The 14,815-nt window shown below is 32.7% G+C and overlaps 2 protein-coding genes across 2 annotated transcripts; one reads left to right on the forward strand and one right to left on the reverse strand.

Annotated features, from left to right (window-relative positions):
• Positions 1-1,560: 1,560 nt before the first annotated feature.
• On the reverse strand, positions 1,561-11,664 carry cactin (cactin, spliceosome C complex subunit). The gene is made up of 12 exons (XM_069126541.1): positions 11,273-11,664; positions 10,352-11,193; positions 10,099-10,275; positions 9,818-10,016; positions 9,246-9,744; positions 6,251-6,717; positions 5,618-6,089; positions 4,451-4,567; positions 3,417-3,506; positions 3,091-3,351; positions 2,703-2,874; positions 1,561-2,164 (listed from the first exon to the last, which is right to left on the reverse strand). The coding sequence occupies exons 1-12, from the start codon at positions 11,518-11,520 to the stop codon at positions 1,959-1,961; spliced, it is 3,750 nt and encodes a 1,249-aa protein (XP_068982642.1). The 5' UTR covers positions 11,521-11,664; the 3' UTR covers positions 1,561-1,958.
• Positions 11,665-11,882: 218 nt separating this feature from the next.
• Positions 11,883-13,880, forward strand: Cks30A (Cyclin-dependent kinase subunit 30A). The gene is made up of 3 exons (XM_069126540.1): positions 11,883-12,053; positions 12,668-12,795; positions 12,941-13,880. Exons 1-3 carry the CDS (start codon positions 11,998-12,000, stop codon positions 12,994-12,996), a joined length of 240 nt encoding a protein of 79 aa, XP_068982641.1. The 5' UTR covers positions 11,883-11,997; the 3' UTR covers positions 12,997-13,880.
• The last annotated feature ends 935 nt before the right edge of the window (positions 13,881-14,815 follow it).

Raw genomic sequence — 14,815 nt, forward strand, 5'->3', positions numbered from 1 at the left:
GCCATACAAATGAAATTGATGTATTAATCCTTTTTAATTGGATATCGATATCGAAAATTTTATTAATCTCATGTATTGTTATACATGCATCTAAAATCACGGCCTTAGAACGTATTTTCAAGCTACAGCTACCTGAGTATTATCAGAGATAAGTAAGTAGGAAGATCGCTGATGAGTATAGGAGAATTTCAGTCAAAAGATGTTCTATAAATTACCGCCTCTAACGGTCAGACGGTCGAACTATACGCACATTTCTTCTCCCCCCAATATGTTTGATGGAAGAAACTACGATACATATGCCGTGAACATAGGGATATATTACTATGTCCATAATGTATGCATAGTGAGAGAGGAAATGTGTTTGTATGTTCGGTTGTATATACGGGATTGCGGTCATATGCTGATATACGCGAGATTACGATTATGCACAGGACCGTAATTTGTACCTACTGGGCCTTACAGAGTTGAACGAAAGCATGCGCTTAATGGTGATTCGAAAACGAGCGGCAAAACACTGCGCCATGTCGTAGAACGAGCATTTATAAGTATTTGATCGTCATTTTCGTATAAGAAGAGTTGTTTAAATAATTATAAAATTACATAATTACCAGGAATATGTTAAATGTAGTTTGTTCGTAAATTGTAAATGCCGTAAATGTGTTGTAAAATGATCGTAAATGACCTAATATCTGAAATGAAAATACATACAGAGTGTTTCTAATCTGTAAAAAGTTTTTGAAATTTTAAGTAAAAAGTATAGGTTGAGAGGAAATGCTCATTTATTAATATTATAATTCTGATAAAAAAAAATTAAATTAAATTAGGTTAGATTGATAAAAAATGGATATTGAATGGTTAATAGAAGAAATACATATAGAACAATAAACATAAACTGACACGTATAAAATGGTCTCACAAATGGCAATAAATGTATTTACGACGTGGTGTAAAATATGTGCACACCTCTGACAATCACACAATTTGTTATACAGAAAATTATGAATTCGTTAAAAATTATAAAATTGTTGTAAACTTTCATATTGAAATGAATAAATATTTTATTTTGCAAATGAACAAAGCGTTTAATTATTTCAAATCCATCCGACATTCACAATCCTTAAATTTTTTCCAATTTCGGTTCCTTTAAGGAATAAATTACAAAAAATAACGAAATAGTTCAAGAAAATTGATAAGTATTGGTAAGTATTAAAAGAATAAAATAACAAAATGTATTTTCAACCAATTCCTGGAAATGACGTCATTTTCTGACAAAATCCGAAAGCTAAAAATTTGGCGTTCGAACGAGCAATTTGTCGGCCAAAATAGCGATTTTGTACGAGGAGAACATGATAGCATAGGAGATGATACAATTTCACTGATTCTTGAAAATAACTTCATATTGCAAGACTGTTCTAAAACTGACATTTTCGATTACTGCAAAAATTTTTCGATCGATTTTGTGATTTCGTATTAGGAGGATAGGATAGAACAGGAGGTGGCATAATTTTGCCGATTCTTGGGAATGATATCATACTTCAGGAATTGTTCAAAGTTGAAATCTTCAGATTCTCGAAAAATTTATTCGTCAAAATCTCAATTTTGAATCAGGAGAATATAACCTTATAGAAGGTGACACTATTTTGAACTAGTTCTTGAAACTTGTCATCATTTCTTAGGATTTTCGAAAGTTATTTCACGATCTTTTTTTTATACAATTCATCTTTAAATTTTGCGTATTTAAATTTTTAAATTTTGTGTTTTTATCTATTTCCCGAATTCAGTGTTTGATTTTTTATGAGATTGGGTAATAAAAAGAACATAAATAGCAAGATTTTAAAGTGCTGTTAAACTAATCTGACTTATTGAAACTCTTTCTAACTACATTTTATATAATTATTTTGCAATAAATAATCTCATTTTCTATTGTAGGTATTGTATAATCATTTATTCTAAGAAGATCATTGCTTGTGGCTGCTGTTGGTTGCTGCTGGCTGCTTGTGGTAGGAGCACGAGACCTTACAGCTTCGCTCGTGGATGCTTACACGGTCAGGATTGAAAGTCCTTCCGCATTGTTTACACGGGACCAATTGACTTAAGTGAGATTTCCAACTGGCCTCAGCCATTGCATCCAAGTCAACTGTTATATCTCCCGTTTTTAAGTTATCTGGATACAAATTATCATCGTAAATTAAAAATAATAAATTATTGCATTCATTATTCACGCATGCAATGGAAAAGAATATTACTTTTATCAATTCTACATAATAATTATCAATTGCAGATCAACCCTTCACTTTGCGTGATGAACCAATGGCACAAGGAGCATATGCAGTATTTGATAAAGCTCGACTTTGTGACTTCCTGACTCTAATCGTGTCTCCCTCTAATCGATATAGTTACACTGACCTTAAGTTCATTGGTAAGGCGCGGGTCATGCAACTGATATTTAATTTCCACGCATAATAATCACTAACTATTAAAGACTACTATAAAGATTACTGATTCGATACGAATTAAAAATGAAAAAAGATCCATGCACCTGTGCTCCGAATAAAAGCATTCAGGTGAATCGATTACGGGGGTTGTTCAACTCTTGACATCAATTAAACCAAAGTGCATTTTTCCCTCCAATTGAAGTTGCTGCATTTAAAAAATGAACGTAACTATAAAGACATGCAAGTATGATAAGATATTTGACTCACGAGCGTAAATAATTTCAGGTCTCTCTGGCTCTTTTCTTCTTTGACCTGGCGATAATTTTTGGTTCTCCACATGCCATTTTCTCAAGCATTGTGGTTCGTGAATGGCTATGCTAGTAGATCCGAAATCTCTACCACATATATAGCATGTGACCGTCTTCTTCTGCACATTATCCTAAAACCAATTTTCTCCAAATAACTATTTCGTTGATTATCTTCGCCGATTTAATAACACTTAAGTGTAAAACGACACAATTTTTATTCATAACAATCGATATAAAAAATTTGTACATAAAATTTAACTGGTACAATAGAACACCACTCGTGGATGATCGCGTGGGAACGCTTATGCAAATTGGATAATATAAGCATGCCTTCCGACACGACTCACCCCCGTTGGGCTGCTTAGATTTTCTTGCACGTTCATCATTTCTGACTTCTGTTGCCGGATCGAATCCTTCTTTCGAGGCTGAGACGATTGCTTTTCCTTTTCTATTTGCATTCGCTTGATGCATTGAGGCTCGTGTATTTTTATACTCTTCGTGCCGAAGTTTCTGCCACATGATTGACAAGTAAGCATAGGAGGTCCTACTCGTGACGTACCGGGAGACTTTTCACTAAGGAAGCTTTCTGCTTTCTCTGGCTCGGTATTCTACAGTTCAAAGGATATGTAACAAACATCCTATTAAAGAGTTAAGACTGGATAAGCACTTTCACCTTTATAGAAGCTTTACAGCTTTTCTGATGGACTGTCAGCCGTTCTGGTAGAAATGTTCTTCCACATTTTGAGCAGGGAATCAATTGTGCCTGAAATACAATTTGTCATCATTATCTTGTCCCGTGCTTCCATTCAGTGTTCTCTATGATTAACACGTCAGTCAACACGAGAACTTTCAGAGAGAAAAAGTTCTTCTTAACGAAATTTTGAACTTAACGAGTCGCAATGCGGTTCTTAGTTTTTAGATTAAACATGCCGTTGCTCTTAAACAACCAAGCCCGTGATAAATCTAGGGCAGCACCTTGAACACGATAGGACTGGGATATTACAGTGCGTGACATACTCCCTGTGTGGAACCAGAGATTTTACATACGGATTCCGCTGAATACACTGGTATTTCTGTTTCTACGTATGCATAAGAAATGTGCAAGGGTAAACCTTAACGAGCCATTCCACTATTACGTTTATTATAATCGATTTAATCAGTAGGAAGCATGTTTGTCCACAAAAACATTTGCATACTTTAAATTAACATGGAATTTACAATTTTGCATCTATTAATACTAATTCTTACAAGGGAAGAAAAATGGATAAATAAACATAAAATAAATGAATGAATATAAAGTATAAATAAATCCAAAATATACGTAAATGAATTAAGTATGTAAATAAACAACCATTTCGATACTATGCATTTTTGACAATCCATGACTTCTTGTATTTAATTATATTACGATTAGATTGCAGAAAGTCATGTAATAATGTTACATCACCGTTCGGGAGAGACAGTCGTCAGCCGTGACAAACATAGTGGAATGACTCATTCAACTAATCAAAGTATGTTACTCCATAAAGACAAATACGGAAACGTTCAACGATTCAGGCAACTCTGCCTAAAGTCCTCTCGATGATTAATCAAACCGAATAAAATTTACTTGAATTTTATCGGTTCGACAAAAATCTGGTTTAAGGACATTATATTTGCCGAATGGGAGACTCACATGCTTAAGGAAACATTTAAATCACAGGATACCTGACTTTCTTCCCATGCTACTGCATTCCATTCTGAATGATTGATGGCGATGTCGGGCCTCTGAGGTATCGGGCGCCTTTGGTTCACGGGCAAAGAATTATTTTCCCGTTCCCACTTCTGCCACCATCAATATTCATTAATTATTCGATTAAGCTTAAAGTTATAGCTTTATATATCACTGATGAATAGTGATCATGCTAAATGATAATTATGCTAAATGGTAATTACTTCCTTAAACAGAAATTTATTGCACAAACTTCTAAAAACAAGTAATGCCTTCACGAAAATTAATGCTTATATCAGTGACTATAATTTTCTTTACATACTCTAATTCATTTTCAGAAGTTCATACGAACGTTATACCAAAAGCTCTAGCACTTCAAGTATCTAGTTTTAAATTTACAAAGACTCCTTCATAAGACGCAATAAATATCAAATTGGAAGTGGATATGAATTTCAAAGCGATTCACAGTAAAGCGACGCAACGAACACACGATCGATCTATACACGATCTGCAACACAGGTAATGTTCTTTCATGAATAGTCTATAGACAAATTTAGACCCAGTCGAGGTAGTATACGAATTTATCGAACCGAATGTATATACACTAAAACCGCGACACATATGTAAATTACATCGCCTCGTGCCAATGTTCAATTATAGCGAATAAGTGTCAGTTCTTGTGTACGTATAAATGTTTCTCATATCCACTAAATAGATATGATCGCGTATATATATGCATATCGATCTCGCAAAAGGCCTTGATGTATTACGTGTCTTCAGAGATATCCAATGATATTCATGCATTGTATCTCACATAATCGCGAGTATGAATAATATATAGAGTTCAAGTTCAATGTGAAATTAGATGCTCTCTTCGCAAATACATACCGGGTTACGGTAAACATTTTGTCTATTGATAAACGTGAGATACGCACGCAATTTCTTTTTAACATTGGAATAAATTAAATTTTAATTCAGTAAAACGAAATCTGACGTATTGATAAGGCTATATGAAGTAGCGTGAACGTGTAATAGGAAAAATATTAGCATAGAAACTACTTGCATTTTAAACGTGATAAAAAAATATCGTTTTAAAGCTTTATGAAATTTAAAGGCACGAAGTAAAATAATAATTATAGTTGCGCATTCACGATGCTACTAACCTGCATGCATCTAGGCTCGTGAATAGGAAAGCTGGCGGTACCAAATTCACGGCCACATATGTAACAAGTAATGGTCCTTGGCCCCTTCTTAATTGGCACTGACGAAGGTCTACTCGATCCATTAGATCGTTCTTGAAGATAGCCTGATTTGAAATCCTGAACAACCATTTCCTCCACTTTGTTCTTGCTCTTATCGCTACGAAAATTCAAGGCAATGGGCTTCTGAACAGTTTTTGGTATCGTGGTCCTTGACTTGGAGATCGTAGAACTGTCCTTCGCCTTGGGCTGACTACCCTTCGGATGACTGTGAAACCGCTCTGGTTGGTCCGGCTTTCCACAGCTCTTGCAAGGTTCCGGAGCGCTCTTTGTTGAAGAGGCTGTGAACACTTCCAGGTCATTCTGTATGGTGGGTCTTGAGCTCTTCTTCTTCAACGTAGACAAGGAAGGTACCTTGTGGCTGACTGTTCCGTTTCTAATTGTAGATACATAATTTTATTTTTTATTTCCAATTTTGAATTTATTCTGTTTTTGGATATATTTCTCACAAACAATTTTTACCATTTCTACAAGCGGAATTTTCTATACATTCTTGTCTTTAAATTTTCTTAACGAATTCCCTAAATTTTCACGAACCTATTGTTGTTGTCATCCAGTTTCGTGTTATCCAAGCTCTTTTTTGTAAACGCCGCATCCTGCCTACTTATGCGCGCTTGTTTCTGCATTCTAGATGATACAACCGACACGTCGATGTGACTGAATCTCGAGTCGAGAATTTGTTCAAAGCTACGTCGTTTGTGGCGTATGGAGAAGGGTCCGCTGCACCACGACACCTCACCGTTCGATGCTGGGCTATATTGTTGTCGTTGTCGCTCGACACCGGTGACGTTTTGTCGGTACCTTGACGACGAAGGGAATGACGATGTTCCCCCACTAATTGCTTTTGAGAGACGAAACCGCATCATCGAATCAACGAGTAATTCTTTGCTGAGAAGAGACATGTCCAGCTTGTCGACCAGATCGGGGTCCAGCACAGTTGGTTTTTCGAGATTCGCGGTCTTCGGTCTTTCCGGTTCATTGTGTAAGGAAGCACCGCGTTTCATCTTCGGTGGCCAGGTGCTTGTATCCGGTATCTTTAATTTTCCTCGCTGCTTTCCTTTTTCTAAATCATTTTCGTACTCTTACATTTTTGGATAGAAAGGATTTTCTAGATAGTTGCTCTAAATAATTTTTTCCATCTTAGATGTTTGGATAGATAGGAGTCTCTACATAATTGATTTAAATGACCAAAGAACTCACATTAGTGGTAAAAATCAATGGATGTTGATTTCTTCTTATGTATAAAAAATAATCTCTGGCTATGGATTGGTCGAAACTATAATGTAGTATGATACGTAATATTGATATAAAATACAACGTAAAGTTTCAAGGATAATTCCGCTTAAAAAATAAATACATTTCCATAGCCAGAATTAGAACCCTCTACTTCTAATGCTAATTATTTGGAAGAAATTACCGCCTACGTTTATTCTGGGTTTTTTGCAGTTTTATGGCTCAATTTGCATAAAAGAAAGTCTATATATAAAACAAATCATTAACTACTACAGCATATGCAGTTTCTCGATGTTAATTAATTGATTAGTTTTCTTATTTAATTTCCTTACCATTTCCTAATTCAATTTAATATGTAAGGTGCAGTATTAGAGTACAAATACAATGTCGTTTATTTTGCTTCTTTTTAATAAAAATAAAATAACTTTACTTACTATCCAGCATATCCAAGTCATCTTTAATTACTAGAAAAGTTTTTTCGGATAAGAATTCCGCCGGGCTTTTTTTCCATTTCATGATTTTTGCGGTCGACGCCGTGATATTGGAGTGAATTATCACTTTGAATTTACAAACAACGTCACGATCAATTGGAAATATTTTGTACTATTTCGATAGCACTGATATAAAAAAACGTTTTTATATTTTAAAAGTAAACCGGTATTTAACATTTCATAATAGATCTTTATATAAATTTATCGTGTTTTAAAATAAATAAAAAGTATAATCGATCATAATAAGACACACTTGAATTTTCATCATTCTTTCAATCGATTATTGGTAAGAATTTCTGACTCTCTGACGTTTATGGTTATGGAGATAGCAAACTAATTTTTCTTCAGCTATTAAATCGTCCTTTCTTACTACTAGTTCACTTAATTTAAGTTCCAACAAAATATTCATGTTGTCACTTTTTAATTATTTTGTAATTCTTTTCGATCCCCATAAAGAAATTTAATTATGGTTCCAATGATATATTTATATATTTATGTATATAAATATCAACTCGATTGCGATATTTTAAACACAAACGATCTTAGTCAATGTTCTAGACTGTATAGTCACAACGTTGATAGTTCCACGTTTTCAGAATGATCTACAAAACCAGTAGCAGTAAACATATACATGAACGTACTAATTATCATAACTGTGAGACTTTGCACAGGAGAAAATTACGAATTTCTAAAATAAACCATAAATACACATGTCTTCCTTTTCAAACATTGTGCAATGAGTACAAATAAAATATAAACATTTTTTTGGACGATCGACAAAAATGTATTTCTATATTGACCGGTTCGTGAAGATCATTGAAGCGGATTTTATCTTGTTTTATTCAATCAAGAAACTTCATTGTATTGATTTGAATCGTGCGCGACTTTTAGAAATGCGATTTTAAACGCGTAGCCCTTTGTCAGCGAAACAGCCGGTGTACTGAGCTTCGGTTTACCTTGCCATTGGTTACATATAGCTTTTACCTTTCGCTTTGTGGTCGACTGTGTGAGAATACAGGTGGCTACAAAAATCGATCTAACAACTACTATTAAACAACTATGCCGTTGTTCGTTTGTGTATGTTCACGTCGTCAGATGAAAGTTTGTTACCACATTGATATTTTAAACGTAGGTGTATATAAAGAATCTTTTCAAAAATAGACGAGTACTTCTTTTCTTATTAATATGTCAATCGTTTTAATGTTCTTTATAAATAGTTTTTATATTGACACTTAGTTTGTATGTATTTTGAATATAATTTTAATATTACTGGATTGATTATTAAACTATGTTGTACGATAAAGTGAAACGCTATTTAGATAATACTTTCAATTTTGTAACAACGTTTTATTTAAAAACGTGCGGGTATATTTCACATACCAAGAAAGTAACTGCTCTTGCATAGAAAGTTGTGCAATTTTATTCATCTACATACGTCATGAGAAATGTGGGTATGCAATTGATAGAATTTTATAGAAAGCATGTATTTTCTATTTACAATGGTAGTACATATTGTATAAATATAAAATATTAATATATTATCGTCTGTATCTATATCGCTTGAAATGAAACCACAATTGGAAAATATTATTGTGGAATTGACATCTAAATCCACGTTTATATGAATATTCCCATTCTCTATTAACGATTTTGAATGCAATATCTTCGTAAGGTGGGCCTGCATGAAATCGTAAAATAGCAAAGTCCTTATTATCTGCACAGGGTGTCTGAAAATGATAACACTTTTGTTAATAAAATATTCAAATCATCAGCAATAAAATAAAATTAATTTGAACGAGATATCTTACCAAGAAATATTCAGGAGTCGTGTTTTTATCTATTAAATCCGGATAAAATATATTAAATTTGTAGCCTTGAACGATTTTCGGTGGTGGATTATCCATATCATAATGGGTTTGATTATATTTATTCCATTCGAAACCAGTATGAACTCGATTGAAATATCTTGGTTTTCTGGGTCTATACTTATCAGACCAAAGATAGATCTGTGCTTCTAAAGATGATTCAACACTAAATTGTGCTTCATCAGAACTCATGTTTTTACGTGCTTCTCTATGCATTGCTTGTTCTTCCGCAGTCATAACATTCTGGATTTTCCGACCTGTACTGAGTACTTGATTTCTTGCATATTCCAACCGCTGATTATCGTCCTCTTCTAAAGTTACTAATGTTCCTGGTTCAAGTTGAGAATAAGGTATATATTTTGGAGAATAACCTCCTGATTCATATTCACAGAAAGATTCTGACAAAAGATCATCAGCTGCATTATTAGTCTCTTGATCATCACTGCAAATATATAAAAAACATTTGTATATTTGGAATTTTTCATATGAGTACATATGACAGAAAGACTACATACTCTGATTGACTTTCTTCACTTTTTTCTGTGACTGTATTAGCGGCTTGTTCTTCTTGTTTCTCTGGATGCTCATCAACTGGTTGCGAACTCTCGGTTTCATTTTCCGTTCTAGCTACACCTTGTTCGGCAATTAAAACTTCCAATTTTTTACGTAAATTTTCTTGATGCCGATCTCTTAATCGCGCTCTTGCCATGTGCGCTGAGGAGTATAAATGACTGATACAATCAAGCGAGTTAAATAATATGATTCAAAGTATACGTAGGTAATTTTTAATGCTTACCTTTAAGTTGAGACAAAAGACTTTCCCAATATCCTATATCAACGCCTTCAGGCTTTCCTGTAATTTTTGCTTCAATCTGTAGTTGCAAAGCTTCTAATTGTGCTGCTGTTTTTCCTTTAAAAATAGCAGTCACATCTTTAGCAACTGATTCATGTATTCCTTCTCTTCTACCCACAGCTGGAAAAATACAGTAAATTTGTAAAAACTATAAAAACAAAATTTCACCTGTACAAGCAAAAAAAAATGTACCTACCAACTTCATACTCTGATCTCTCTAATTTTCTCAATTTATGCAGTTCATCTTCAACAATTACTGTAATGTCATTCCAATAATCTAAATTTTTTCCACGTTCTAATTCTTTATAAACTTTAATATCTTCAATGAGATCTTCTAAATCCTTTACATGTAATCCACGTAAGTAAGTGTACGGTTCATGCATTTCTACAGCATCAACTTCTTCCTCTGCACTGATATATTTGGCAAGAAGATCAATTGGTTTTGCACGACCATCTTGTATTCTTATACGTGATCTTAATCTCGCCTGTTCTAAATGAAACTGATCTTCCTGTCTTGCCCATTGTTCCAATTGAGCAGCTTCTTTTCCTCTTTGGAGCATTGTCATCTCTTCTTCTCTTTGTTGTCTTTCCAATTCTCTCTCCTGTCTTCTTTTCTTAACTTTTTCTAATTCTCTTTTATTTTCTTCTTGTTTATGCCTATTCCTAATTTCTAGTTCTTCCCTACTTACACCAAGTAAACCTTCTTTTTCAAGTTTTTTAGACCATACAAATGTGGAAAGTAAATTTCCATCACCAAATGGATTATCTGTATTCGTATAATGTAAATAATCATTATCCCAGCCCATTCTTTCTTTTCTTTTACGTTCTTTAGCTTCCTTCTTTTTTAAACGCCGTAATCTTTTTTCCTCTGGTGTTTCTGTAGCTTTCATCAATTCCTTTTGACGTTTCTTGTCTTCGATTTGTTTTTGGCGCTGTTTCTGAAGCTTTTCTAAAAGCTTTGTAGAATCTGATGAAGAATTAGAAGAGGATGAATCGCTAGAATCACTTGGACTTGATGAAGATGACGAAGATGATGATCTAAAATGAAAGAAAATTAGAAAATAATAAACTTTTAATCCATAACCTCAAAAGTGATCATTTGAAAGTATTTACTAACCTTCTTCTGCTTTTATTTTTCGAGGATTTTTTACGAGATTCGCGTGATTCCGAAGAATCTCTGTATCTACATTTTTTATATTTTTGACTACAGCTTTTACAGTGTTTATGTCTCGACTTTGATCTTTTAGAATGGCTATCATAGTCACTGTCACTGTTCTTACGAGAAATTCTATCTTTATATTTATATCGATTCGTATCGTCCTTTTTTGATCTTTCACGGCCTTTTCTATGAGAATACTTCTCCATTTTTAATAAAAATATGAATATCGTATATTTTCACAGAATGTTAATATTACTTGACATTACTACTTTGACACTTAACCTCACGAAACATACTTCCTCAATGTACTGAGAGCATTGAACGCCATCATTGAATTTAGGACAGCTGATTCCTGTTTACTACGTGTATAAATTTCCGTTTATATTTAATGAAACAAAAATACACAATAAATATTAAATATCTTTATAATTTCATAAAAGCATAATGAGTTGATAAAAATTATTCGATTATTGTTTATATTTTTTTCATGTAATCATTTTTTAATGAACTGTCAATGACTAGGGAGTAGCTTTCTTCCACTCTTCTTGATGTTACATCCGTTAAACTTTCAAATTTGTGGGTATACGTTGTAGAAGGAAGGTTTTCGAAAACACTCGGCTGCGTTTTATAGTGTTTAGTAGTGAATTGCCTCGAGCATTTGTGATAATTCTGATTGGATCAAGATGTCGAACAAGATGTATTATTCAGATAAATACTACGATGATAAATACGAATATAGGTTGGTATAAATAACAGCAGCATATTATAATGTCTCATTTAGATTTCGATTTTGGCCAAATGTGCCATTTTGAATCGTTTTGCTATATGTACAAGTATACACTTTCTTATTATATATTTATATTGATATTTTCTTGATGATATCATTCGAAAATTTTCTTATAATGAGGAATGTATTCATTTCGTTATATTTTATATACCTAATTCTGTAACTTCTTTGTCTAATTTTTGGACGCAGAGGTAACGTATCATTTAAATGGCCGTCTGGCACGTTCTTTTGTTTGCTTAGTAGCCTATTCACTCTTAAACAATATTGAAATTGGGATGGAGAGATGAAAAGAAAGATAGAATATTATAAAATGTTAATACAGTCATGCAAATTTCATGATTTTTCTTATTGAAATATGTATACTTTTACTTAAAAAAGTACTTTCTAATTGCCACATTTTACAGTATGTTACAAATTTCTTTTGCACTACTATTTTAATTCAAACTAGTTTATTCAATTGTTTATTAAAATTCACCATTTTAAAAACAGTGTATAAATAAAAACATAAGATTATTGGTAATACATATATGGATGTATGTATATATTACTTATGGTTCTTTTATTAGGCATGTAGTACTACCAAAAGAAATGATTAAATTGGTTCCAACTACCCATCTCCTCTCGGAACAAGAGTGGAGAGCTATTGGTGTCCAACAAAGTCAAGGATGGGTTCATTATATGATTCATAAGCCAGGTATGCCAACTGGTTGAATTCTTTATTATATACTATTCAAATTTTATTATTATCCCCTGCTTTTTACTTTAAATTGTATTTACAAAATAAATTTTTAATAGAAGATTAGTAGAAGTATTTTAATTGGTAAATACTTGTGTTTCAGAACCTCATATTTTACTCTTTAAAAGGAAAATAACATCTCCACCACCAGAAAATTGATTGTACTGACAGCATTGTAACAATTTGTAAATAATACTCCAAATCATTGTTAATATTCATAAAAAACTCAATTATAGCAGCTGATCATTCTAGTGGCTTGTAAAATCAATATAAATGCAATGTTAAGTTGATAAATTTATATTTAAAATTCACTGAGACAGAGTAACAATTTTGTTCTTTTTAAATTCTTTGTGGAAATAATGTAATTCATTGTTTTAATTTTTCCTTTTAATATGTCATTCCAAAAAATCAACAAGAGAATTGTGTATATATGTCTATAAAATCCCTTAGTTCTTAATTACAGTTTAAATAGTACTTATATGTTGGATTTACCATGACAGCTTGGTATTTCATTTAATAAGTAAAATTTGAGTATTCTGATTCTTTTCTGAAAATCATAGTTCTGTAGCAGATTTAGTTATTCTGTTAAGGATTTATTGAGTAAAGAAAATTGTCATTTTGTGATTAAAGTGCCTTATACAAATGTACTAACTATTAAGGTATATTTTAGTATTACATGTTTAGAATAATCATTCCTTATGTTTAACAAGAATGATATAGTGGAAAAGTGTGACTTTAAATGTTAAGTTTTCAGCAGTTACATTGATTTTAATCTAGAATTCCAATATTAATAATTAAGTATCAAATTCTGCATTCATTACATATCTTGCCATACAATTTCTTATATCATTCAGAATTACATATTGCTCTTAGTTTACATATAATGTTATCTAGAAGCTGCTCTCTAATTATATGTATTTCTTGCAACATTTTATCAGTATTTCCGAAAAGTAATTTTTACATCTAAGTATTAAATGATTCACTTATTTTTATTAAATGAAACCTATACTCTTTGTCTGTTCTTAAATAAACATTTGTAACAAATACATGTCAGTTTAATTTTATTTTCCTTAAATAATTTTATTCGCGAATATGTGATACGTATTGTAATTATTTGTATCAGAATATAACTTTCAACGAAGAATTATGCAAACCAAGTTGCGTTGATACAAGATACATGTGTTTCTTCATTTGTATTCTTGGGCGACAAAAAGTGAAACAAATTTAGCCGAATATGCGAGAAAGGAGGGGCAGAATAATTAACACAATCACGTGACTGACCTCAATCCAATTATACAAACATCGTCCCTAGCGGTCAAGTAATTCTCACACTAATTTTTGTAAATTTTACATTAATTAAATCATCGTTTATGAACTGACGTATATTGCGTGCTACAGTTCGTTTCACTTTTATTACATAATTTCGTTACCATTTCTAACAAGGAAGCAAGCGATTAGCGAAATCCATCAAGATTAGAAAAAATTAATTTACATTTTTATAATTAAACCAAATAACTAAAAATAATATCTGTGAATCAAATAAAAAAAAGATTACGCTATATATGTATAATAATATATTTTTTTGAAATTCAAAATACCAACGCTATATCATTTTTTCATTAACAGTTTCATCCAAAAATATACGATATGTATTTCGTAATAATTATGATTTGACTTGTACGTGTGCCAGTTACCGAACTGTCTACTATATAAGGTATAACCATTCATTCAAGTTTCGAATGTATGTGTCGATTGAGGCACACGCGGTTTCGCAAACGCGTGTATGTTTGCGCGCGAGCAACATCGTAGGATCTCCGGTACATGGTGAAGGTACGTAAGAAAAACGACGAAGAGGGAGGATAGTGTAGTCGGAGTTCGGTGAAAGGGGGCAAAAGGATGCCGAGGCACAGAGAAAGAGAAAAAGATAGAGGGAGAGAGAGAGGTGGGATATCAAAAGCAAAGGGTGATGGAGAGGGAA

The sequence above is a fragment of the Bombus flavifrons genome, chromosome 13 (assembly GCF_040668555.2).
Source record: "Bombus flavifrons isolate JBK064 chromosome 13, iyBomFlav1_principal, whole genome shotgun sequence".
In the NCBI taxonomy this organism is placed as follows: domain Eukaryota; kingdom Metazoa; phylum Arthropoda; class Insecta; order Hymenoptera; family Apidae; genus Bombus; species Bombus flavifrons.

Coding starts and splice junctions, on each gene's coding strand:
- cactin (XM_069126541.1), bottom strand. CDS start 11,520: ATGGAGAAGTATTCTCATAGAAAAGGCCGTGAAAGATCAAAAAAGGAC. Junction 10,017..10,098: donor TCTTTTGTCTCAACTTAAAG/GTAAGCATTAAA, acceptor TATACTCCTCAG/CGCACATGGCAAGAGCGCGA. Junction 3,352..3,416: donor GCTGTAAAGCTTCTATAAAG/GTGAAAGTGCTT, acceptor TTTGAACTGTAG/AATACCGAGCCAGAGAAAGC.
- Cks30A (XM_069126540.1), top strand. CDS start 11,998: ATGTCGAACAAGATGTATTATTCAGATAAATACTACGATGATAAATAC. Junction 12,054..12,667: donor GATGATAAATACGAATATAG/GTTGGTATAAAT, acceptor TTCTTTTATTAG/GCATGTAGTACTACCAAAAG. Junction 12,796..12,940: donor TTATATGATTCATAAGCCAG/GTATGCCAACTG, acceptor CTTGTGTTTCAG/AACCTCATATTTTACTCTTT.